The 27,585-nt window shown below is 42.1% G+C and overlaps 1 protein-coding gene across 2 annotated transcripts in view; it reads right to left on the bottom strand.

Annotated features, from left to right (window-relative positions):
* Positions 1 to 27,585, bottom strand: part of fer1l4 (fer-1 like family member 4) — a 368,573-nt gene that overhangs the window by 288,165 nt on the left and 52,823 nt on the right. For both annotated transcript variants that reach the window (XM_087994630.1, XM_087994631.1), the window contains exons 9-12: positions 24,902 to 25,033; positions 17,646 to 17,708; positions 15,315 to 15,399; positions 6,417 to 6,570 (exon numbers count right to left, since the gene is read on the bottom strand). In XM_087994630.1, coding sequence (XP_087850756.1) covers positions 6,417 to 6,570; positions 15,315 to 15,399; positions 17,646 to 17,708; positions 24,902 to 25,033 — 434 coding nt within the window. The remainder of the gene's footprint in view (positions 1 to 6,416; positions 6,571 to 15,314; positions 15,400 to 17,645; positions 17,709 to 24,901; positions 25,034 to 27,585) is intronic.

The following is a 27,585-nucleotide window of genomic DNA, read 5'->3' on the forward strand; positions in this document are numbered from 1 at the left end:
CTTCAAGAAATTAGATATTCAAGATTTCTAGATCCTTAGAAGAACAAATTAAACATGAAGGTATGACAAAAAAATTGTCACACTAAAAACAGAATGTGAACATTGTTTAAGAGCAAATAATCCAAATGCTGGAAATCTAAACAAAGAAAGCTGGAGAATGTTTCAGCAGGTTTGGCAGCATCTGTGGAAAGAGAAATAGTTTATATTTCAAGTCTAATCTTCACAGAAGTATCATAAGGAACTCGAAAGATCAACTCCATTTCTGTCTCCACAGACTGCTGCCAGACATGCTGAGGTTCTCCAGTACTTTCTGTTTTTATTTCAGATTTCTTAAAGCCTGTGCTGGAGAGACTTTAAGGAGCAAATTCCTACACAGTCAAGTGAGCTCATGAAGCTTTCAATCTCAGGGTTATGGTCTCAAAGCCCTGTGCTGTAAGATGATTATTTTGTTACTTAAAACATTTAAAAAAATGGAATGTAGATGCAGTGTCACTGAGACTGTGACTGCTTAAATTGAGAAATACTCTTAAATGCAACTTTGCTCCCTGACATGGAATTATTACTGTCCCTTTGACAGGGTAGATGCAGAAAGGTTATTTCCTCTTTTTGGAGAATCTTGGACAAGAGGGCATAATCTCAGAGTAAGGGATTGACAATTTAAGACAGAAATGAGGAAGGATTTCTTCTCTGAGAAGGCAGTGAATCTGTGGAATTCTTTATCACAGGGGCATATAGAGTCTGGGATATTAAGTACATTCAAGGCTGAGATAGACAGGCTTTTTTATCAGTAAAAGAATCAAGAATTATGGGGAAAAGGCAGGAAAGTAGTATTGAGGAACATCAGATCAGCCATGATCTCACTGAACAGCAAAGCAGGCATTATAGGCTGAATGGTCTTCTTCTGCTCCAATGTCTTATGGTCTTCTGATCAGGTTTTAGCCTTATGTTTATTTTTTATACTCAAAGATATTATTATAATTGCATGTTATTGAGATATAACCAGTCATCGGTTCAATTTTGACCACAGGTAAGTCTTGACTAAACACCAGGTAAGAATTTACTGAAGGGATGCTATGGATTTCTTCACTCACCTTACTGATATAGTATCACTTCCCATACAGTAGAACCCGTACAGGGATTGAAAAAATTGATAAACCCTCTCCTTGAGAAAACCTCAAACTATCATTTTCAACTCCTGATACAATTTCACTCCTTTGATATTGACTTCATCCCCTTTCTGTTCACTTCTTCATCCAGAACTAGTTCATTCTGTATCTCCCATTATTCCAATAGCTCACCATACTCCATCCCTCCATTAGTTTCATTAACCTATTACCCCATTCATACTGAGCAACCAAGCTCCCTGTCCTCATCACATTACATCTCAAACCTCATTCGCATACTCAAATTTTTCCGTGGCCTCACCTCACCCATCTCTGATACCACCTCCAACGTTACATTCCCTTTGATAACCTTTTGCTCCTTTTCTGACCCACATCACCACAATATTGGTGGTAAAGTTTACATGTGTCTTGCTGCTCTCACCAGTCTTCCCATCTTAAACTCCAATCATGTTCTCAAAGTCCATCTTTTGACCAAATTTTGAGCCAAATCTCCTGCTTTCTCTCCATTTTCTGAACTATTTCTATTTGTGAATAGTTCGAGCATTAAGAGTGCTTTAATTGTGCAATTTAGTGTCACCAACACTAAACAATATAATTTAAAGTAATTCCATTGATAGTCACAGGTGAGGTGCCAGAAGACTGGAGGTTGGCTAACGTGGTGCCACTCTTTAGAAGGGTAGTAAGGACAAGCCAGGGAACTATAGACCAGTGAGCCTGACGTCGGTGTGGGCAAGTTGTCGGAGGGAATCCTGAGGGACAGGATGTACATGTATTTGGAAAGGCAAGGACTGATTAGGGATCGTCAACATGGTTTTATGTGTGGGCAATCATGTCTCACAAACTTGATTGAGTTTTTTGAAGAAGTAAAGAGGATTGATGAGGGCAAAGCGGTAGATGTGATCTATATGGATTTCAGTAAGGCGTTCGACAAGGTTCCCCATGGGAGACTGGTTAGCAAGGTTAGATCTCATGGAATACAGGGAGAACTCGCCAGTTGGATACAGAACTGGCTCAAAGGTAGAAGTCAGAGGGTGGTGGTGGAGGGTTGTTTTTCAGACTGGAGGCCTGTGACCAGTGGAGTGCCACAAGGATCGGTGCTGGGTCCTCTACTTTTTGTCATTTACATAAATGATTTGGATGCAAGCATAAGAGGTATAGTTAGTAACTTTGCAGATGACACCAAAATTGGAGGTGTAGCGGGCAGTGAAGAAGGTTACCTTAGATTACAAGAGGATCGTGATCAGATGGGCCAATGGGCTGAGAAGTGGCAGATGGAGTTTAATTCAGATAAATGCAAGGTACTGCATTTTGAGAAAGCAAATCATAGCAGGACTTATACATTTAATGGTAAGGTCCTAGAGAGTGTTGCTGAACAAAGAGACCTTGGAGTGCAAGTTCATAGCTCCCTGAAAGTGGAATCGCAGGTAGATAGGATAGTGAAGTAGGCATTTGGTATGCTTATTTTATTGGTCAGAGTATTGAGTGCAGGAGTTGGGAGGTCATGTTGCGGCTGTACAGGACATTGGTTAGGCCGCTGTTAGAATATTGTGTGCAATTCTGGTCTCCTTCCTGTTGGGAAGATGTTGTGAAACTTGAAAGGGTTCAGAAAAGATTTACAAGGATGTTACCAGGGTTGGAGAATTTGAGCTATGGGGAGAGGCTGAACAGGCTGGGGCTGTTTTCCCTGGAGCATCGAAGGCTGAGGGGTGACCTTATAGAGGTTTACAACATTATGAGGGGCATGGATAGGATAAATAGGCAAAGTCTTTTCCCTGGGGTCGGGGAGTCCAAAACTAGAAGGCATAGGTTTATGATGAGAGGGGAAAGATATAGAAAGGACCAAAGGGGCAACTTTTTCACTCAGAGGGTGGTATGTGTATGGAATGAGCTGCCAGAGGAAGTGGTGGAGGCTGGTACAATTGCAACATTTAAAAGGCATTTGGATGGGTATACGAATAGGAAGGGTTTGGAGGGATATTGGGTCGGGTGCTGGCAGGTGAGACTAGATTGGGTTGGGATATCTGGTCGGCATGGACGGGTTGGACCGAAGGGTCTGTTTCCATGCTGTACATCTCTATGACTCTATGGCTCTACTCAAACCACACACTGAAGCTGCTCATGCCTGATAAAACAAGGTTACGTGCAAGCTAAAAATGTTAGCAAGCTGGCTTATCGTTTAGGCCATTCTATTGTGGTTGGAAGTAAAGGCCTGAGGAATTCAGTTGATAAACAGAACCATCCCTAGAGCAGAATAAGTCACTGTTATCCTGGATTCTGCACTATTCCCTTCCACTCCCCACATCCCAGGGTGAGCTCTGCTTGAGAGGAAGGAATGGCTTTTGTTCCTCACTGCGATTCAGATTATTCTCATTAATCCCAAATAGCAACTCTAAGGCAGTAGCTTCAGAAATGGCTTACTATATAGAAACAAGGCTTCTCTTTGAAACATTCCATCCTTAGTTGATCAGCATTCACTCTCATTGGCTAATAATTGTTCTCTGATGTCACACCCAGCTGATATCATTGTTGTGAAGTTGGGTGGAGTAATTCTAGATTGGGAGGCAGCAAGTTAGAATTTGGTCTTCATGAAATTGTAAAATGCTTGGGCTGAAAGTATGGTGTGGTCCCTTTAAAAGATGATTTTTTTCCTGTGCTTAGAGATTAAAATGTATGTCTGTGAGCAGCAGGTTGGAGGTTTGCAGGTACACAGAAAGCCCGAACTGAAACATTTGTATCAAAATGCCGAACAGTTAACAGGCCAAGCAGCAGTTTTTACCAAGACAACGGGTTTTTTTTAAATTTAGTCAATCAGTTTCAACCAGGCACTTAGATACCAAAAACCTATTAAAATTAAATCTGATGGTTTTGACAATGTAGGACCAATCTTATTGGAAGAAATATTGATATGTCATCAAGGGTATAAAAGAAAGGGGGAGTTGGACAAAGACCCCAGAGCTAGCTGCCATCCACCAGAGCTAATGGCCCTTAGGTCTCAAGAGAGAATCGCTACCCTCACAGCCTCATCTATGTATTTGAGAAAGCACCATCTAAATAACAACAATGTCAATGATGAAGAAGGCATTCCTGACAGAAAAAAAATGGAGAAGGCACAGAACATTCTGGAAGACACGTAACCAGGCTTCGAGAGACTAAATTCTATTTTTCTTATATGAGTGGGGCTTATATTGGTGCTTTAGGGAACATCTCCGAGACACCCGCACCAATCAACCAAACCGCCCCGTGGCCCAACATTTCAACTCCCCCTCCCACTCTGCCGAGGACATGAAGGTCCTGGGCCTCCTTCACCACCGCTCCCTCACCACTAGACGCCTGGAGGAAGAACGCCTCATCTTCCGCCTTGGAACACTTCAACCCCAGGGCATCAATGTGGACTTCAACAGCTTCCTCATTTCCCCTTCCCCCACCTCATCCTAGTTTCAAACTTCCAGCTCCGCACTGTCCCCTTGACTTGTCCGGACTTGTCCGACCTGCCTAGCTCCTTTTCCACCTATCCACTCCACCCTCTCCTCCCTGACCTATCACCTTCATCTCCTCCCCCACTCACCTATTGTACTCTATGCTACTTTCTCCCCACCCCCAACCTCCTCTAGCTTATCTCTCCACGCTTCAGGCTCTCTGCCTTTATTCCTGATGAAGGGCTTTTGCCCGAAACGTCGATTTTGCTGCTCATCGGATGCTGCCTGAACTGCTGTGCTCTTCCAGCACCACTGATCCAGAATCTGGTTTCCAGCATCTGCAGTCATTGTTTTTACCTCTTATATTTATTGGAACAACATACCATTAGAATCTTGCTTTAGTAGTTAAAAGGATTTTATTTAGTTTATCAATAGTTTAGTTAATTTGTTTTCTGTTAGAGTTAGATAAATAAATTGTACTTGTTTATTTTAAAGTGAGTGTCAGGGATTTATTTTATTTAACCACTAGCAGGTCACACCACATTTCACATTCTTTTTACAGATTTCAGGGCAAGGCGCTCCTCTCTGAGTGTTCAGCTTTAGTTCTCAGAGGGGGGGAGGGGTCGACTCTGCTTTATAACATCATGTCAACAATCTAAACAAAGTATGTGATACTTAACAACACAGACAAACTTCCTTGAGCCCAATCACCAACATATACATCCATTAATCAAATATGATTAGTGATCAGCAGGTGTCACTCTCTAGCCACTTCTTCCCTTCCAACAGGGAGAAAGTGAGGACTGCAGATGCTGGAGATCAGAGTCAAAATGTGTGGTGCTGGAAATTCTGATGAAGAGCTTATGCTCAAAGCGTCGACCATTCCTGATGAAAAGCTTATGCTTGAAATATCGACCCATTCCTGATGAAGAGCTTATGATCAAAACGTCAACTCTCCTGCTCCTTGGAAGTTGTCTGACCAGCTATGCTTTTCCAGCACCACACTTTTGACCCTTCCCCTCCAACAGTCAGGTACTGAGGTCAGTTTGAGGATCTAAAATCTGGATTTAGGCTGTTGTCAGGAGCAACTATTTAATGCATGCTTTTACTAATTATAAAATGGCTTCTTAATGCAAGTAACATAAAATAATAGCAAAATGGCTTCTCGGAGCAAATTAACAATTTTGCTTATAACGGCATCTAACTCTGCTGAAAACTGCATTCCTGAACTAATTGAAAGAGATTAGCAAACAATGCCTGTTCATAGTATGAATTAACTAAACAAGATATGGCATTATTAAAGTATCCTAGCTGGCCTTGTAGACACAAGTGCGGAGAGATAAAAATGTACAAAATAAGTTTCCAGGGAAAATCATTGGCTCAATTTTATGGCTATTTGCCATTTTATTGGATTAATTTTGCAATTAAGGTTGTTCTGTTTATTAAGAGACCTATAAAAGTTGCCTGTGTTTTAAGCTAAAGTGCACAGCTTTTCCAGGGTACACAGAGGTGCTCAACCCCTGTGTTGCTGGATAACCTATGCCTGGCGTTGTAATAAATTGTTAAATCTTGCTGAATCAGACTGAGCTGCTAGTGTTTATTTGACCAATCGCAGAACCAAGAGGCCCCTCTTGACACCCCCACCAACCCCCAAACCCGTACCCACAAGGTGCTGTGTTAACTGAGATAAACAAACAATTGATTGGCTGCTGAGTTTATAGAGTCTTACGAGATTAAGATTTACCAATCTATTTTAGCTGTGCCAGGTCTCTGAAAAATTGATTCAATCAACCCCATAGATTTCCACATTCCCAATCTGCTTCCTGCATGATATAGCATTCTCAAAGCAACCATATTTATCCTATTTTTCACTTACTTTTCAACATCTTCATCCTGACTAGTGACAGGGAGACAGCCTTGTAAATCTCCTTTCCCCATGACAGTAATTGTACATTTTACAAATCCTTTTATGCCACCTTTTGTATCTTTAGGGTCAGTTAGAGTTGCCCATTTCTGAAAAAACTTGTGATCTGATAAAACAAAGAGAAGGTTTAATAATTTTCTGATGATATTTTATTGACAAAAGAAAATGGCAACAAGCTACGACATTGTTATGATTTCAATATTAAAGTTATCATTTGCCCTGACAAGATGGCAAGTGAAGAAGCAAAAAATTATTCCAGGTACTTTACAAAAGGAAGACTCTGTGATGAACTTAATAAAGGTTTAAAGTTTATGGAAAGGATTGAAACAAATATATCCGTGTAATCTATTTACTCTCATGACAAGATAGAACGTAGAACAATACAGCACAGAACAGGCCCTTTGGCCCACGATGTTGTGCCGAACATTTGTCCTAGCTTAAGCACCTATCCATGTACCTATCCAATTGCCGCTTAAAGGTCACCAATGATTCTGACTCTGCCACTCCCCCAGGCAGCGCATTCCCCCACCCCTCTCTGGGTAAAGAACCTACCCCTGACATCCCCCCTATACCTTCCACCCTTCACCTTAAATTTATGTCCCCTTGTAACACTCTGTTGTACCCGGGGAAAAAGTCTCTGACTGTCTACTCTATCTATTCCCCTGATCATCTTATAAACCTCTATCAAGTCACCCCTCATCCTTCGCCGTTCCAATGAGAAAAGGCCTAGCACTCTCAACCTATCCTCGTACGACCGATTCTCCATTCCAGGCAACATCCTGGTAAATCTTCTCTGCACCCTCTCCAAAGCTTCCACATCTTTCCTAAAGTGAGGCGACCAGAACTGCACACAGTACTCCAAATGTGGCCTTACCAAGATCCTGTACAGCTGCAACATCACCTCACGACTCTTGAATTCAATCCCTCTGCTAATGAACGCTAATACACCATAGGCCTTCTTACAAGCTCTATCCACCTGAGTGGCAACTTTCAAACATCTATGAACATAGACCCCAAATTCCCTCTGCTCCTCCACCTTACTAAGAACCCTACCGTTAACCCTGTATTCCGCATTCTTATTTGTCCTTCCAAAATGGACAACCTCACACTTGACAGGGTTGAACTCCATATAGTTAGCAATATAGTTAGCAATTATCAGTAATTATTAGCAATATAAGATAGTTAGCAATTATCAACCGAGAAAGTTATGCTATATTTATAAAAAGAACAATAGATACAAAAAGATTAAGAGGGTGCGTGGAGAAACTATGAAGTACAAATATATCCTTATTCAAAAAGGGAAGCAGAAAGTAGAAAACTATAGACCAGTGAGTTTAACTCATGTTCAGGGTGGCACTGTGGCTCAGTCGTTAGCAATGTCAGGGACCTGGGTTCAATTCCACCCTCGGGTGACTGTCTGTGTGAAGTTTACATATTCTGCCTGTGTTTGCGCTGGTTTCCGCTGGCTGCTTTGGTTTCTTCCCACAGTCCAAAGGTGTGCAGGTTAGGTGGATGCTAAAATGCCCATAGTATTCAGGGATACATTGGTTAGGTGTGTTAGTCATGGGAAATGCAGGATTACAGAGAAAGGGTCGGGTGATGGGTCTGGGTGGGATGTTGTTTGGAGGGTCAGTATGGATGTGTTGGGCTGAATGACCTATTACCATACTGTAGGGATTTTATGGTTAGGAAATTGTTAGAATCAATTATTAAGGAAGCAATAATTTGCAAAGTCAAAATACAATCATCAGAGTTAGCATGGTTTCAGCAAGGGTAAATCACATTTGACTAATTTGCTACAGTACTTTGAAGATATAACTAGCAAAGTGAATAATGGAGATCCCATATTTATAGTATATCTGGACTTCCAGAAGGCATTTAATAAGGTATGGGGTCAGGGGTAATTTGCTAACTTGGATAGAGGACTAACTAACCAACAGGAAGCAGAGAGTTGAGACAAATGGGTCTTTTTCTGATTGGCAAGCTTTAACTAGTGCGCTGGAACAGAGTTTGGTTCTTAAGCCCCAACTGTTTATAATATATATAAATAGTATGGATGCTGGGATAGAAAGTACTGTAGTCAAATTTGCAAATGACACTAAAATAAGTGGGAAAGAAAGTTGCAATGAAGAAATAAGACATTTACACATGAATACAGATAAATTTGGTGAATGGACCAAAATTCAGTGATTAGCAATGTTGCCTCACAAAGCCAGGGACCCGGTTTCGATTCTTGGGTGACTGTCTGTGGAGTTTGCACATTCTCCCCATGTCTGCTTGGGTTTTCCCCAGGTGCTTCAGTTTCCTCCCACAATCCAAAGATGTGCAGGTTAGGTGATGGGCCATGCTAAATTGCTCATAGTGTTCAGGGGGATGTGTAGGTTAGATGGGTTGCAGGGCTATGGAAATGCAGGGCTACAAGGACGGGGTGGGTTTAGGTGGGATGCTCCCTGGAGAGTCAGTGTGGACTCAATGGACCAAGTGGCCTGCTTCCACACTGTAGGGATTCTATGATTATGAGGTTATCCATTTTAGTTGGAGGAATAGAAAGGCAGCTTGTTATATAAATGGAGAGAAACTTTAGAGTACTTCAGGACAGAGGGATTTGAGTGTACTTGTGCATGAATTGAAGAAAATTATAATGCAGGTACAGCTGGTAAAAAGGAAGGCAACTGGAGTTTAGATATTTATTACTAAAGGAATAAAGTATAAAAATAGGGAAGTGTTACTGAAACTAAACAAGGCATTAGTGAGATTGCACCTGGCGTATTGCATAAAGTTTTGGTCCTGTACTTGAGAAGAGATCTTGTTGCATTGAAGATAATTCAAAGGAGACACATTGAATTGATTCCAGAGATGAGAGGTTTGCCTTACAAAGAGAGATTGAGCAGCTTAGGTCTATTTTCTCTGGAGTTTACAAGAATGAGAGGAGGTTTAATTGAGTTGATTAATGCTGTCCCTTTGTTTAAGAAGGATGTTGTGAAACTTGAAAGGGTTCAGAAAAGATTTACAAGGATGTTGCCAGGGTTGGAGGATTTGAGATATGGGGTGGGGGAGGGAGAGCTGAATAAGATGGAGCTGTTTACCCTGGAGCATCGGTGGCTGAGGCATGACCTTATAGAAGTTTATAAAATCATGAGGAGCATGGATAGGGTAGATAGACAATATCTTTTCCCTGGGTTGGAGGGAGTCCAGACCTAGAAGGCATAGGTTTAGGGTGAGAGGGGAAAGATTTAAAAGGGACCTAAGGGGCAACGTTCTCACGAAGAGAGTGGTGTGTGTATGGAATGAGCTGCCAGAGGAAGTGGTGGAGGCTGGTACAATTACAACATTTAAAAGGTATCTGAATGGTATGTGAATAGAAAGGGTTTAAAGGGATATGGGCCAAGTGCTAGCAAATGGGACTAGATTAAGTTAGGATATCTGGTCAGTATGGGCGAGTTGGACCGAAGGGTCTATTCCATGCTGTACATCTCTTTGATTCTATGACTTTAAGGGTAGAAGGGATTATCCTGGAAATTACAGGCCTGAGAGTCTCACTTCGGTGGTAGGGATATTATTGGAAAGATTCTGGGAGTAATTCAAGAGACGCAGCAAAAATTCATCCCAAAGGAAAAAGAAGCATACTAAAGGGAGGATGAGGCAACCAGGGCTGACCAGGGGAGTCAGGGACAGCATAAAAGCAAAAGACAAAGCATATAATGTGGTGAAGGACAGTGGGAAACCAGAGGATTAGGAAGCCTACAAAGACCATTAGAGGACAACAAAGAAGGAAATAAAGAGGGAGAAGATTAAATATGAGGGTAAGCTAGCTGGTGATATTAGGCAAGGGTGCAAGAGTTTCTTTAGATATATAAAGGGCAAAGGAGAGACAAAAGTGGACATTGGGCCACTGGAAAATGATGCTGGAGAGGTAGTAATGGGGAGTAAAGAAATGGCTGAGGAACTTTGTGTCAGTCTTCATGGTGGAAGACATGAGCAATATCCCAAAAATTCAACAGAGTCTTGGGGCAGAGATGAGTACAGTGACCCATCACCAAGGAGAAGGTGCGAGAAGGTCTGAAAGTGAATAAATCACCTGGACCAGGTAAGCTACACCCTAGAGTTCTGAAGGAGACAGCTGAAGCAATAGTGGAGGCTTTAGTAGTGATCTTTCAGGTATCATTGAGTCAGGGAATGTCCCAGAGGACTGGAAAATTGCTAATGTAACAATTGTAAGGGAGAAAGGCAAAAGATGGGAAATTATAGGCCGATTAGCTATTGGCAAGATTTTGGAGTCCATTGTGAAGGATGAGATTTCTGAATACAGAGGAACCTCGATTATCTGAATACCAATTATCCGAAAATCAAATTATCTGAAGGAGATCTTGAGGTCCCAATAGAAACATTACATCAAAGATGTGTTTCAAACAGAGATCATATCTTTCGTTTACAGTGATTAAACAGGCACCATATCTAAATGACTGACTTTCCCTCTCTCTCCCCACACTTTCCCTGGAGTTCTACAAAGGGGTGTATCCTAAACCCCACTTCCCCAGATAATCTCTCCAACATTGTCCTGTACAGGGCAAAAATGGAACCGGTCAAAAAATTGTGTGTGTGTGCACGCAGCAGCAGCAGTCTTGTTGTTGGTGTACAGTCCGGCTGGCCCGGAGAAAGGGCGGGGGTGCGTGGGAAAGGGGGGGGGGGGGGGGGCAGTGTTGGACGGGATTGGGAGGTTGGGGGCAGGCGGTGGGGCGGTGTTGGATGGGGTGAGCGGGGGTGAGGTTGGACGGAGTGGGGAGGCAGGGACGGGGTTGGATGGGTTTGGGGAAGCAGGCAGGGGGCGGTGTTAGATGGGGTTGGTGGGCGGGCAGGAGGCGGGGGCTTGCGTGCTGTGTTCTGGGGGGCGGTGTTGGACTGGGTTGGGGGCGTGGGCTGCGCGTTGGGGACGGGGGATCATGTACTTTGTGCTGGAGGGTGGAGGAGTAGCGTTGGACCAGGTTGGGGGCGGGCTGCGGCTGGGGATGATAGCTCGCGCGCTGTGTGCTGGGGGCGGGGGCTTGCGGGCTGTGTGCTGCTGCACGGGGTGTGCTGCAGTCTCCTGAACGGGGAGCAGACTTAAAAATTCCGAGCCCCAGAGGAAAGGCATTTAATCGATTAACTGAATAATCAATTATCCGAACAAAATAGTTCCCACCCATCTCGTTTGGATAATCAAGGTTCCCCTGTACTTGGAGGTGCATGGTAAAATAGGGCAAAGTCAGCATAGCTTCATGAAGGGGAAGTCATGCCTGTCAAATCTATTAGAATTCTTTGAGGAAGTGTTCAGCAGGTTAGACCAGGGAGATCCAATGGACGTTATCTATCTGGACTTACTAGAAGGCCTTTGATCGGGTGCTGTACAGGAGGTTGCTGAAGGTGCATAATGACAGACATCAGGTACTAGCATGGATAGAAGATTGGCTGTCTGGCAGAAGGCAGAGAGTGGGGATGAAAGGGTCCTTCACAGGATGAAAGCCAGTGACTAGTGGTGTTCCACAAGAGTCAGTGTTGGGACCACAACTTTTCACTTTATTCATTAATGATCTGGATGAAGGAACTGAGGGCATTTTGGCTAACTTTGCAGGTGACACAATACAGGTGGAGGAGCAGCTAGTATGGAAGAGGCAGGATGGCTGCAGAAAGACTTGGGCAGGTTAGGAGAATAGGCAAAGAAGTGGCAGATGAAATAAAATGTGGAAAAGTGTGAAGTCATGCAATTTGGTAAGAAGAATAGAGGCATGGACTATTTTCTAAAGGGGAGAAAATTCAGAATTTGGAAGTGTAAAGGGACTTGGAAGTCCTAGTCTAAGTTTCTCTTAAGGTAAACTTGCAGGTTGAGTCAGTAATTAGGATGGCAAATACAACTTTGTTATCATCTAAAGAGGACTAAAATATAAAAACAGGGATGTACTTCTGAGGCTTTATAAAGCTCTGTCAGACCACATTTAGAGTATTGTGAGCAATTTTGGGCCCCATACCTCAGGACAGATGTATTGGCCCTGGAGCTGGTCCAGCGGAGGTTCACGAGAATGATCCCAGGAATGAAAAGTTTAATATCTGAGGAACATTTGAAGACTCTGGGGCTATACTCGATGGAGTTTAGAAGGATGAGGAGGAATCTGATAGAAACTTACAGAATACTGAATGGCCTGAACAAAGTGGATGTTGGGAAGATGTTTCCATTGGCTGGAGAGATGAGGACCTGATGGTACAGCCTTAGAGTAAAGAGAAGACCCTTTGGAATGGAAATAAGAGGACACTTATGTAGCCAGAGAGTGATGAATCTGTGGAATTCATTGCCACAGAAGGCTATGGACTCCAGGTCATTGAGTATATTTAAAGCAGAAATAGATAAGTTATTGATTGCCAAGGAGACCAAAGATTATGGGGAGTAAGCAGGAAAATGGGGTTGAAAATCCTATTAGTCATGATTGAATGGCAGGGCGGACTCAATGGGCTGAATGTCCTAATTTCTGCTCCTATATCTTATAGTATAATGCACAAGATCTATTTGCATTTAGAAGCAAATGAACTTATTAGTGATAGACAGCATGGTTGTGTGCAGGGAAGGTTGATCGAGTTTTTGTGGAGGTGACAAAGATGATTGATGAGAGAAATGTGGTTGATGTTGTCTACATGGACTTCAGTAAAGCCTTTGACAAGGTCCCTCATGGCAGATTGGTACAAAAGGTGAAATCACATGGTATCGGATGAGCTGGCAAAATGGATACAGGACTGACAGTCATAGGAGACAGAAAGTAGTAGTGGAAGTATGCTTTTCGGAATGGAGACTAGTGGTGTTCCACACGGATCAGTGCTGGGGTCTGCTGTTCGAGATCTATAATCATGATTTGGAGGAAACTTTAGCTGGTCTAATTAGTAAGTTTGTGGACGAGACAAAGATTGATGGAGTTGCAGCTAGTGAGGAGGATTGTCAGAGGATACAGCAGGATATCGATGAGCTGGAGGCATGGGCAGAAAATGGCAGATAGAGTTTAATCCAGACAAATGTGAGGTGATGCAATTTGTAAGGTCAAGTACAGTGGAGATCATACAGTGAATCTCAGAACCCTTAGGAGTTTTGATATACAGAGGGATCTGGGTGTGCATGTCTACAGATCACTGAACGTGCTGCGCAGGTAGATGAGTTATTAAAAAAGGCTTCATGGCATGCTTGCCTTCATTGGAAGGGGCATTGAGTATAAGGATAGACAAGTTATGCTGTAGCTTTATAGAACTTTAGTCAGGCCACACTTGAAATATTGCATAAAATTCTGGTCACCACACCATCAGAAGTATGTTGGTGCTTTGGAAAGGGTACAGAAAAGGTTTACCAGGATGTTGCCTGATATGAGAGATTTTAACTATAAAGAAAGGTTGGCTAGACTAGGTTTGTTTTTACTGGAACACAGAAGGTTGAGGGGGGGCAACCTAATAGAAGTTTATAAGGTTGTGAATGGCATGGATAGAATGGAACGTATGAGGCTTTTTCCCAGAGTGGAGGGGTCAATTACTAGGGGACACATGTTCAAAGTGCAAGGAGGGAAGTTTAAAAGAGATGTGTGAGGCAAATTGTTCACACAAAGTGTGGTGAGTGCCTGGAACACATTACCAGAGGAGGTGGTAGAAGCATTCATGAAGCACCTGGACAAATACATGAACAGGGAGTGAATAGAAGGATATGGATCATGTAAGTGAAAACAGTTTTAGAATGGAAGGGCAAAATGTGTCAGCCTCGGCTTGGAGGGCCAAAAGGCCTGTTCCTGTGCTGTATTGTTCTTTGAATCATAGAATCCCTACAGTATGGAAACAGGCCCCTTGGCCCAACAAGTCCACACTGACCCTTTGAAGAGTATCCCACCCAAAACCTATTACTCTACATTTACCCATGACTAATGTACCTAACCTACACACCCATGAACACTATGGGCAATTTAGCATGGCCAATTCACCTAACCTTGTTCTACGTTCTTTGAGTTATTTCAGATGCTAAAGGGGACCGACAAAGTAGATGCAAAGAGGGTATTTCCTTCTGTGGGGCAATCTAGAATGAGGGGTTACAGTTTTAGGAAAATGAGTAGCAAATTTAAAACAGAGATAAGGAGAAATTACTTCTCTCAAGGGGTCATGAATCTGTGGAATTGACTACCCCAGAGTACGCTGGATGAGTAAATTTAAGGAGGAGACAAACAAATTTTTAATCAGCCATGGGTTGCAGTGTTATGAAGAGTGGGTATGAAAGTGAAGTTGAGGCCAAGGTGAGATAATATTCAATGGCGGAGAAGGCTTGAGGCACTGAATGGCCTCCTCCTGTTCCGAGTTTTTATGTCCCAAATTATGTTCTTATATATGATCCTGGAGGTAGGGGAGGCATCATTCAAGTTACTAGAATAACTTAAAATCATTTCTTCCTCTAAAACAAAATGGAACTTTAATTCATTTGAATGATAAAGCAAAGTGGGAATTCAATGCTAATGCAAGTTGAGCCTCTGTGCATGAAATAAGGGGAACAGACTGTCCAACATTAGTGGACTTAGATTAAGAACAGAAGCCAATAAAATCAGAGTAACAAAGCAAGTTGAGCCTCTGTGTGAATTCCGAGTTTGCATGGGTCCTTCTGCATATATGCAGAATGCTCCACCCCAGCCAATGAAAGACTGAGAGCTCTGTGTGTCCTTGTTGGAAGTGTATGAGGTGGTAGGAAGTCCAGTTGTTTTCAGAATCGAGTAACATAGGGAACCACAGAAGAAGGACATTTATATCAAAAAGAAGATTGTAACTCTCTCATTAATAAAGTAGCACTGATGTACAAATGTATCTATTTACCAGGCTGTTGATAGACAGTCCCTGCATCAATCTTGAATGTTCCCAGCTGAACTCCAGTGAATGGAATTTTTTTTGCATGAATAGCCTAGAGCACAATCAAAATTAGGTTAAACAAATTGTTTCTACTGTTTCTATTCAAGCTCATTCTGTCACAATAACTGTAAACTGTGAAAATCCTTAGCAGCCTCATCTTTTCCCTCAGACATATCTGGGGTTTACTGCACAATATTGTAGAATAGTACTTAACTTAACCAAGTTCTTACAGTTTCAGCCTTAATAGTGCCCCGGATTCTTGGACCAACACGTTCACACTGGTTTACAAATCAATAACACTGTTTAAATTGTAATCTTGACACAATCAGAAGCAAAACATCAGAAGTCCTGGTCTTGTTTGGGAATCAATAATAGTGACAATCACTTATTGCAGTGTTGCTTTAAGGAGGGTAACATTTGCCAGGATTCCTCATCCCAATTGTTTTGCAACAAGGTCTCCTCAAAACATCCATCCTAGGACAGGCTAAACAGAGACACACATGGGAATTCCTAGAGGCCTGGCATTCAAATCGGAACTCCATCAATAAACGCAACGATTTGTACCCCATTTACCAACCCCTGACAAAAAGAACTGGAAATTATATCACCCACCTTAACAGACCAAGACACATAAATAGAAAGCAGGACAGAACACCAGCACTTCAACGGAGGCTCACTGATGATGTTACCTAGCATGGTGACGAGACATCTGAGAGCAAACCTACCAGCTCTGTGAGCAAACATACAACCTAAACATGGGGAGAATGCAGTTCCCAAGGGTGGAATTGAACCCGGATCCTTAGTGCCGTGAGGCAGCAATGCTAACCACAAAGCTATCATCCTACCATAGGGGATGAGCAGTGTTCACCTGGAAGGTGTGCTTAGGGTTCTGGAGGGAGGGAGTGAAGGGGCAATTATTACACATTCCGCAATTTCATCAGAAGTGCTATGGGAGAATGAGGAAGTGCTTGGAGTGATGGAGGAGTGGACCACAGAGGAAACAGTCCCTTTGAAATGCTGACAGTGGAGGGGAAGGAAAGATGTGTTTGGTGGTGGCATCCTGCTGGAGGTGATGAAAATGGCTGAGGATGATTCTTAAATGACAGAGACTAGTGGAGTAAAAATGAGGACAAGGGGAACCCTATTGTTGTTCTTTGAGGGAGGAAAAAGGGTGAGGGCAGGAAATGAATTGGACATGTTTGAGGGTCCTATCAATCACAATGGGTAGAGTCCTTAGTCAAACAAAAACAAGGTCATGTCAGAGACACCGCAGTGGAAGGGGGCATGATTGGAACAGATGCGACAGAGACAGAGAAACTGGGAAAATGAGAGTGGAATCCTCACAGGAACAGGGTCTGAGGAACTGCAATCAAAGTAACTGCGGGAACTGTAGGTTTGGTATGGATATTGATGGACTTCCTCACACTAGAAATGGAAAAAGAGAAGTCAAGGAAAAGAATGGGAAAGTCAGTGCTGGAGCAGGTGAAGGTGACAGAATGATGAAAATTGGAAACAAAATTTGTTAATGTTTCTAATTTTGGACAAGAGCAGGAAGCAGCACCATTGACATCATCAATGTACCTGAGAGAGAGTTGTGGGAGACACTCTGAGCAGGACAGGAATAAGGAATCATCCATATACTTCACAGACAGGCATCACTAGGACTCATGCAGATTACAGCTAGCCACAGCTTCAGACTATCCTAGTAAGAGATAGACATGCAGGGGAACTACATATCCACGGTGAAGAGGAGGCAGGTAGGGCCAGGAAACTGGAAAGTTTGGAACCAATGTAAAGCATGAGAAAATCATATGTGCAAATGGGAAGATACTTAATGAGGGGAGAAACAGAAGGTTCAAAATAGGACGAAATATGTTTGGGGTGTAGGAGTATGATGGTTCTGCCAAAACAGTCCTGTTTGTGGATTTTGGGAAGAAGATAGAATCGGATTGTGTGGTGTTGAGGGCCTATGAAATAGGAAGTTGTGGAGGGGGGATTTCCAAAGGAGATGAGGTTAGTGACAGTCCTGGAAACAACAGCCTGACGTTTGGTGTCGAGGTCATCATCTAGAGAGAGATAAGAGGGAAGCATCTGAGAGTCTTGAGCCAGCTGGAAGTAGGCATGCCAGATAACAACTACACCCCTCTTATTGGCAGGTTTGATAATAAACTGGATTACAAAGTTTGTTGAGTACAGTGGATCACTTTAGTTCATTTGCCTTTTGTAATTATCTCAAATCAAAATCTTTGGTTAGTATATAAATATTAAATATTATTGGTAGTAACAGTTCATACTTACTTTAATTTCAATTATTTTATCAAACAGGACAGCTGGTGGCTCTTGGAATTCAAAAACAAAATACTAGGAAGAAAACAGACAATAGTGTGCTAAATACATAGAAACTGGGAACAGTATTAGGCTATTCAATGACTCATCCTCCACAGCCTTCTGTGGTTGAAAATTTCTGAGGTTAGCCACACTTAGAGTGAAGGAATTTCCCCTCACCTCAGTCCAAAATAATTTACTGCATATTCTGAGACTGTGGACTCCAGTTCTGAACACCCCAGTCTCAGGAAACCTCATCCCTGCATGCAATCTGTCCTTGTCTGTCAGAACTTTGTACATCTATTTTACACTTCAACCCCATGGCATCAATGTGGATTTCACCAGTTTCCTCATTTCCCTTTCCCGCACCTCACCCCAGCTCCAACCTTCCAGCTCAGCACCGCTCTCATGACCTGTCCTACCTGCCTATCTTCCTTTCCACCTATCCACTCCACCCTCCTCTCTGACCTATCACCTTCATCCCCAACCCCATTCACCCATTGTACTCTTTGCTCCCTTCCCCCACCCTCCTCTCTGACCTATCACTTCCATCCCCACCCCCATTCACCTATTGTACTCTATGCTACTTTCTCCCCATCCCCACACCCCTCTCATTTATCTCTCCACCATGAAGGCTCCCTGCCGCTATTCCTGATGAAGGGAAATGTCGATTTTGCCAAAATGTCGATTTTCCTGCTCCTCAGATGCTGCCTGACCTGCTGTGCTTTTCCAGCACCACTCTAATCTAAACTCTGGTTTCCACCATCTGCAGTCCTTGTTTTTACCTTTTTATCTATTTTATACTCTCATTCTTCTAAACTCCAGTGAATACAGACCTCGTCAACCCAACCACTCCTCATAGGATAGTCCTACCATCCCAGGTATCAGTCTGGTGAATCTTCACTGCACCTTCTCTATGATGACTATAGCTTTCCTTAGGAAAGGAGACTAAAACTGCACACAATACTCCAGGTGTGGTCTCAGCAATGCCCTGTCCAGCTGGAGTTAAGACTTCCTTGCTCCTGTACTCAAACTGTCTTGTAATGAAGGCTAACATACCACTATCCTATCTAACATGTCGCACCTCCATGTTTACAGCGACTAGTGCACAAGGCCACCCAGGCCCACTTGTACACCAACATTTCCCAATCCTACCGAAATGGACAAATTCACATTCATCCATATTATACTGCATTAACGCATATTTATGCACTCACAAAACCTACCTAAATCACCCTAAGCCTCTTTACACCTTCTTCATCAGTCATACTTCCATCTAGTTTTGTGTCATCAGAAAACTTGGAACTGTTCCACTAGAGTCCCTCATCCAGATTATTGCTGTATATTGTGAATAGCTGGGGCTCACACTGATCTCTGCAATACCCACTCATCACCACCTTCCATTCCAAAAGCAACCCATTTCTTCCTACTCTGTTTCCTGTCTGCTAACCAATTCTCAATACATGCCAGTATATTACCCCAATCCCATGTGCTTTAGTTTTGTACAATAACCTGTATGTGGGACATAAAAGCTTTCAGAAAATCCAACTATATCACATCCACTGGTTCTCCCTATCTATTCCACTAGTTACACCTACAAAAGAAGACAGTTTCCCTTTCATAAATCCATGTTGGGTCTGTATAGTACAACTGGTATTTCTTGAGTGCTTGCCATCATCAGCCTTTATAATAGACTCCAGCATTTTTCCTGATCTTAGGCTAACCAATTCCCAATTTTCTTCTTTAACCCCCTTTTTTAAACCGTGAGGTTACATTTGCCACTTTCTAATTCACCAGAATTGTTCCAGAATCTACAGAAGTTTGGAAGATGACAACTAATGTATCCACTATCTCCACAGCCATGTCTTTTATTATCAAGGCCAGGAGATTTATCAGCTTTCAGTCCCATTAATTTTGCCAGCACTATTTTACTAATACTAATTTCCTTCAATTGCTCCTTCCCAATAAGACCCTTCGCTCCAGTGCATTTTGGAACATTTTTTATGTCTTCTTCTGTAAAGAGATATTTGTTTAATTTCTCTGTCATTTCCTTGTGCTCCATTATACGTTCACCCTTTTAAGACTGTCAGGGGCCTTTATCAACATTGTACTCCATCTGCCAGACATTTGTCCACTCACTTGAACTATCTATATCCCTATAAGTCTTTTATTGTTTGCTCTCATGGTCAATTTCTCCCCACTTAATTGACTTTACGGTCCTCCTCTGCTGAATTCTAAACTGCTCCTGGTCCACAGGCTTGTTACTCTTTCTTGCAACTTTATATGACTCCTCTTTGAGTCATAAGAACACAAGAACCAGGAACAGGAGTAGGCCATCTGGCCTTTCCAGCCTGCTTAGCCATTCAATAAGATCATGACTGATTTTCTTGTGGTCTCAGTTCCACTTACCCACTTACCCACTCTCTTACCGTAACCCTTAATTCCTTTACTGTTTAAAAAAAATCCACCTTAGCTTTAAAAACATGCAATGAGGAAGCCTCAACTACTTCACTGGGCAGGGAATTCCTTAGATTCACAACCCTTTGGGTGAAGAAGTTCTTCCTCAATTCAATTCTAAATCTGCTCCCTCTAAATTTGAGGCTATGCCTCTTGTTCTAGTTTCACCTGCCAGTGGAAACAACCTCCCTGCTTCTACCTTCTTTATTCCCTTCTTAATTTTATATGTTTCTATAAGACTACCCCCCATCCTTCTAAATTACAATGAATATAATCCCAGTTTACTCAGTTTCTCCTCATAAGTGATTTCTCTCAACTCCAGAATCAACCTAGTGAATCTCCTATGCACCCACTGCAGTGCCAGTACATCCTCTCTCAAATAAGGAGATCGTTCTCCCCGTGTCTGTGTGGGTTTCCTCCGGGTGCTCCGGTTTCCTCCCACCATCCAAAGATGTGCAGGGTCAGGTGAATTGGCCATACTAAATTGCCTGTAGTGTTAGGGTAAATGTAGGGTAAATGTAGGGGTATGGGTGGGTTTCGCTTCGGTGGGTCGGTGTGGACTTGTTGGGCCGAAGGGCCTGTTTCCACACTGTAATCTAATCTAATCTAAAACTGCACACTCGAGGTATGGTCTCATCAGCTGCAACAAAATCCCCGTGCTTTTAAACTCAATCCCTCTAGCAATGAACGACAAACTTCCATTTGCCTTCTTAATTACCTGTTATCTCTGCAAACCAACCTTTTGTAATTCATGCACACAAGGACACCCAGTTCCCTCTGCACAACGGCTTGCTGGGTTTTTTTACTGTTCAAATAATACTCATTTTTACTGTAATTCCTACCAAAGTGGATGACTTCACATTTACCAACATTGTACTCCATCTGCCAGACCTTTGCCCACTCACTTAAATTATCTATATGCCACTGCAAACTTTCAGAGTCCTCTGTACACTTTTCTCTATCACTCATCTTACTGTCATCTACAAACTTTGACACGCTGCACATGGTCCTCAGTTCCAAATCATTAATGTAAATTATAAACAACTGCAGTCCTACCACTGATGCCGGAGGAACACCACTAGTTACTCATTGCCAACCAGAAAAATACTCATTTATCCCCCTTCTTTGCTTCCTGCTAGTTAACCAATCTCTATCCATGCTAATATATTGCCCGTAACGCCGTGCACCTTTATCTTATGCAGCAACCTTTTGTGCAACACCTTGTCAAATGCCTTTTGGAAATCCAGATGTACCACATCTACTCGGTCCTCGTTGTCCATCGCATTTGTACTATCTTCATAGAATTCAAATAAATTAGTTAAGCATGACCTGCCTTTCATGAACCATGCTGCGTCTACCCAATAGGACAATTTCTATCTAAATGCCTGACTATTTCTTCCTTGATGATAGATTCAAGCATTCTCCCCACTTCAGAAGTTAAGCCAACCGGCTAACATTATTCTCAGTTTCTTTTATTTCTTTCTTTTTTCATTCATGGGAATTTGAATAGTGCTACACACTACGAGGAAGAGGTTGCAAGGAAGGAGTGCTGGTACAATAGTAGCAGAAGCAGTCAAATAGAAGTTCAAGGTCTTCACACAGCCACAGGATATTTCGAAAGGGAGAATGGAAGCTGTTCAGACTCCTGCTTGTCAGAGATGGGAAAGTGAGGACTGCAGATGCTGGAGATCAGAGTTGAGAGTGTGGTGCTGGAAAAGCACAGCAGGTTAAGCAGCATCCGAGGAGCAGGAGAATCAACAGCATGAAGGGCTTATTCCAGAAACACTGACTCTCCTGCTCCTCGGGTGCTGCCTGACCTGCTGTGCTTTTCCAGCACCACACTCTCAATGTCAGAGATGGGAGGCAAAATATTCCAATGATTGGCCCTCATTGACATTTTGCCAGCATCAGCACGGTCACTCTGCCCCTCTGTGTGCAAGTAACATTAACTATATTGAGGCAAGGATTTCATGGAATAGTTTCTATTCTGGAGTGAACATTCAGAAGTCACAGCTTCCCTAACCAAAGCTTCCACTGGTGAGTTGATCACCTCCATACTTTAATCTTAATTGCAAGGGTCTAACTACGTGGCCCTAGCATATTAAGATCATCTCTTCCTGGCCCATCAGAGTCTAAACTACTCAATCCCTCTTCATAAGATAAACCTCTCATATCTGGAATCAGTCTAGTGAACATTGTCTGAACTGCCTCCAATACAATTACATGCCTCCTCAAGTAAAGGGACCAAAATTGGACATAATGCTCCAGGTGCAGTCTCACTAATGCCTTGTTGCAGTAATACTTCCCTACTTTTATACTCTACTCATTCAGCAATAAATGCCAAAATTTCATTTGTATGTCTTATTTTCTGCTGTACCTGCATACCACTTCTCTGCAATTCATGCACAACGACACACAGATACAGAGATCCCTCTGCAGTGAAGTACCCTGAAGTTTTTCTCTATGTAGGTGATAAATCACCTTCATTTGTTAAATTCTGGCCCATTCACCTAACCTATCCATATTCACTTTCTTATTTCTTCATTGCAACCTACATCCTATTTTGTTGTCATCTGCAAATTTGGCTATAGTACTTTCTACCCCAGCATCACAGGTATTAATATAATTCCTCTGTCATTTTATTATTTCACTATGCTCATTTTCTAAGGGGCATGTGTTGTATTTGGATTCATCCTTCAATTTTAAAGAAGTTCTTACTGTCTGTTTTTATTTTACTTGCGAGTTTGCCCTCCTAGTTTTTTTTCTTCATCTTTATTAGATTTTTGGACCTCTTGTGTTGGCTTTTTAAATGTTACCAATCCTCTGCTTACCACTAACCTTTGCCACATTATGTTTTTGTTTCAATTTGATACTACCTTAAAGTTCCTTGGTTAAGTATGGTTAAGTCCAGCCCGTTCATGCGGACCAGATATCCCATCCCAATCTAGTCCCACCTCCAGCAACCGACCCATATCCCTCCAAACCCTTCCTATTTATATACCTATCCAAATGCCTCTTAAATGTTGCAATTGTACCAGCCTTCACCACATCCTCTGGCAGCTCATTCCATACACGTACCACCCTCTGCGTGAAAAAGTTGCCCTTAGGTCTCTTTTATATCTTTCCCCTCTCAACCTAAATCTATGCCCTCTAGTTCTGGACTCCCTAACCCCAGGGAAAAGACTTTGCCTATTTATCCTATCCATGCCCCTCATAATTTTGTAAACCTCTATAAGGTCACCCCTCAGCCTCCGACGCTCCTGGGAAAACAGCCCCAGCCTGTTCAGCCTCTCCCTATAGCTCAAATCCTCCAACCCTGGCAACATCCTTCTAAATCTTTTCTGAACCCTTTCAAGTTTCATAACATCTTTCCGATAGGAAGAGACCAGAACTGCATGCAATATTCCAACAGTGACCTAAACAATGTCCTGTACAGCCGCAATATTACCTCCCAACTCCTGTACTCAATACTCTGACCAATAAAGGAAAGCATACCAAACGTCTTCTTCACTATCCTATCCACCTGCGAATCCACTTTCAAGGAGTAATGAACCTGCATTCCAAGGTCTCTTTGTTCAGCAACACTCCCTAGGACCTTAGCATTAAGCGTATAAGTCCTGCTAAGATTTGCTTCCCCAAAATGCAGCACCTCGCATTTGTCTGAATTAAACTTCATCTGCCACTTCTCAGCCCATTGGTCCATCTGGTCAAGATCCTGTTGTAATCTGAGGTAACCCTCTTCACTGTCCACTACACCTCCCATTTTGGTGTCATCTGCAAACTTACTAACTGTACCTCTTATGCTTGCATCCAAATCATTTATGTAAATAACAAAAAGTAGAGGACCCAGCACCGATTATCTCTGGTTTATTTTCTGTCCCACCGCATAACTGCTGTTGCAGAGCCTATAGACGACTCCTACCAGTGCATTATTCCCCTTTATATTTCCTACCCTTATAACTATCAATGTTACATGATCCAATCTTAGATTGTTTCTTGCTATTGCACTTATTCCTTCTCGTACTAACAAAATCGCCCATCACTCTTCACTTCCTGGCTGTCCTCTCACAAATTCCCATACCCCTGAATATTTATTTCCCAGCTTTCATCTGTTTGTAACTGTATTTCTGTAATGACTATAAGATCATGTCCATTAACCTGTATTTGTGTCATTTATTCATTTATTCTGTTCTGAATACAATGTACATTCCTGTCCCTCTCTGACATCATTATCAAACTGGTTGCCCTGCAAAGCAGCCATATCCTTTTGCTTTATAAGCTCACTTATCTCCTTCCTGAATTTTGGTTTGTAAAGTTTGTTCCATGGTTCCATTGTTCATTCACATGGGCTCAGAACCCATATTTGGTCCTGACATGTATGACAATCTGTGTTTCAGTAAAATTAAAGTCCATAATACTGACATTAACATTTAAAAACAATGCAGTCTAAAAACACAAAACATGAACCAGTTACAACAAAAAATCACATTTACATTACAGTGCAATAATCACCAGCTTCATATCCCAATTCTGTCCAATGCACTCCATAATTGCACACCTTGATAATACTGTTCATTGCAATCATAGTAAAACACTCCAATAATATTGCCTATTACATCCCGTAATGACAAACCCAAATAATACTGACCCATTACACCCCAATAGTCTTGTCCTTTACACCCCATAACAGTGACTAATGCACTTAGCTGAATGATGTGTATTCCCTTAGTAATGTGATAAGGTAGTGACATTAAGTTATTTGGTTAATTTACCTCATTATAAAATGGGCAGTTAGTGGATTTCTGAGTTGCTGTGTGCTTCTTTTCATCTCCCACCTTCACATAAATCACTGGGTCAATGTTGACTCCAATTAATTTTCGTGCCTCAAGTACATTGATTGTTATCTGGAAAAGAATCAATTGATGAACAGTGCAATACAGGAGGCCATTCTGTTTCTTGCTTCAGATTTACATAGGAAATATTTCAAGCCTGTTTTACAGCTTCCCATTATTGACTAGCAAGACTAGACAAATTAATGCTAATTTCCTTCTCATTCAACATTGACAACAAGCTTTAAACCACAGGAGTTGGTAATCTAATGATTGGAGCCCTCACTGTACATTACCCTGGCTTAGATCAACTCTGTTATCCTGGCCTGTGTATAAGATTTGACGGTGCCACTCTCTATGACTAAACTCCCCTTTGCAAAAAGTATACTTTTCAGAAATAAATAGAAAGGAAATGACTGAGTTAAAGCTTTACTACAATGTCATTGCAACTCGAACCATAGCCTGACCCAAACAAATTAACAGCAACTCAATTATCCGTCTCTCACAGAGCACTGACCAATGCTCAAAATATATGAGGACAGTGGGTGAATCTGCTCCCAAGGCTCCAAAATGCCCCAGAACATTCACTCTTGGGGTGTGGGGGGACACAAATCCCCATAGTTCGAATAGCAGGAACTGGTGAGGTCCTTCTCATCTGTCGACAGGCTGGATTGCTCTCACTTTTGCTGATGATCACAGATTCATGAATGGAGGAGCAATTAGCAGTGAGAGACATCAGGGGAGCACGAAGACCTTATCTCATGAGGAGGAATTTCTTTACTCAGATAGTGATAAACCTTTTGGAATTCCATAACTCAGAGAGCTGTGAAAGCTCAAATGTTCAGCAGTTTGAAGGCAGGAATCGATAATTTTCTGTACAGTGATGATTTTAAAGGATATCAAGAGATTGCAGGAAAGGGGGATTGAGGAGATGATCAGCCACGATAGAGAATGGCAGGTTAGGATCGATGGGCTGAATGTCCTACTCTTGTTTGTATGTCATAGAGCACAGAAGAGGCCCTTCAGCCCATCAAGCTTGCACTTGGCCCATAGTCTTGATGTTCAATAATATCATGGTTAATCCTCAGCCTTAAGTCAACTTTTCCGCAAAATTCCTAGATCCCCTAGAACACCAAATTCTTTCAATTTCACTATTGAATATATTTGAATTTTTTGAGGTAGGAATAAGTGCCAGTAATTGGATCAAATGGTTAGCAATACTTCATTCAATGATTATTCAATTTGTGGATTTACCTATCAGAGAAGGAGCAAAACTTGACCATCTGTTGGGAAATAAGGCAGGGCAAGTGACTGAGGCAGCAGTGGGGGATCATTTTGGGGCCAGTGATCATAATTCTACTAGTTTTAAAATAATTATGGAGAAGGACAGACATGAGCTAAAAGTTAAATTTCTAAATTGGAGTAAGGCCAACTTTAATGGTATTAGGCAGGAATTTTCAAAGTTAATTGGGAGAGGCCATTCGCAGGTAAAGGGATGGACGGAAAGTGGGAGGTTTTCAAAAATTAGATAACAAGAGTTCAGAGACAGTATGATCCTGTTAGTGCAAAGGGCAAGACTGGTAGTTGTAGGGAATGGATGACTAGAGAAATTGAGGCACAAGTCCAGAAGAAGAAGGAGGCATATGTCTGGTATAGACAGCTTGGAATAAGTGAATCCCTCGAGAGTTTAAGGGCAGTGGGAGTTTACTTAAATGGGAAATCAGTAGGGCAAAAAGGAGACAAGAGATGGCTTTGGCAAATAGGGTTAAGGAGAATCCAAAGAGATTCTAGAAATACATTAAAGGCAAAAGAGTAACTAGAAAGAGAATAGGGCCCCTTGAAGATCAACGTGGCTTTCTATGTGTGGAACCACAGGAGATGGGTGAGGTACTAAGCAATTGCTTTGCATCTGTATTTCCTGTGGAGAAGGGCATGGAAACTAGCGAACTTGGGCAAATAAATAGTGATATCTTGAAAAGAGTCTATATTACAGAAAAGGAAGTGCTGAGCATCTTAAAATGCATAAAGTTGGATAAAACCCTATAACCTGATCAGATATATCCCAGAACGTTTTGGGAAGCTAGGTAAGAAATTGATAGGCTCCTTGTTGAAATATTTGTATCAATGATTGCCATAGGTGAGGTGCCAGAAGACTGGAGGTTGGCTAATGTGGTGCCATTATTTATCAAAGATGGTAAAGAGAAGCTAGAGAACAATAGACCAGTGAGTCTAACATCAATGGTAGGTAAGTTGTTGGAGGAGAATCTGAGGGACAGGATTTACATGCATTTGGAATAGAAAGGACTAATTAGGAATAATCAAAATGGTTTTGTGCTTAGGACACTGTATCTCACTAATTTGATTGGTTTTTTTGAAGAATTGTTTAAGACGACTGATTAAGGTAGTGCATAGATGATGTCATGTGGATCTCAGCAAAGCGTTAGACAAGCCTCCACATGGTAAACTGATTAGATCACATGGAATCCAGGGGAACCTAGTCAATTGGATATAAAATTGGCTCAAAGGTAGGAGAGTGGTTATGGAAGGTTGCTTTGTAGACTCGCAGCCTATGACTGGTGGTGTGTCACATGGTTCGGTGGTGGGTGCACTGTTTTTTTGTCTTTTTG

This window comes from Chiloscyllium plagiosum, unplaced genomic scaffold (assembly GCF_037043375.1).
Source record: "Chiloscyllium plagiosum isolate Xiang-an unplaced genomic scaffold, Cpla_swu_hap1 HiC_scaffold_15, whole genome shotgun sequence".
NCBI lineage: Eukaryota > Metazoa > Chordata > Chondrichthyes > Orectolobiformes > Hemiscylliidae > Chiloscyllium > Chiloscyllium plagiosum.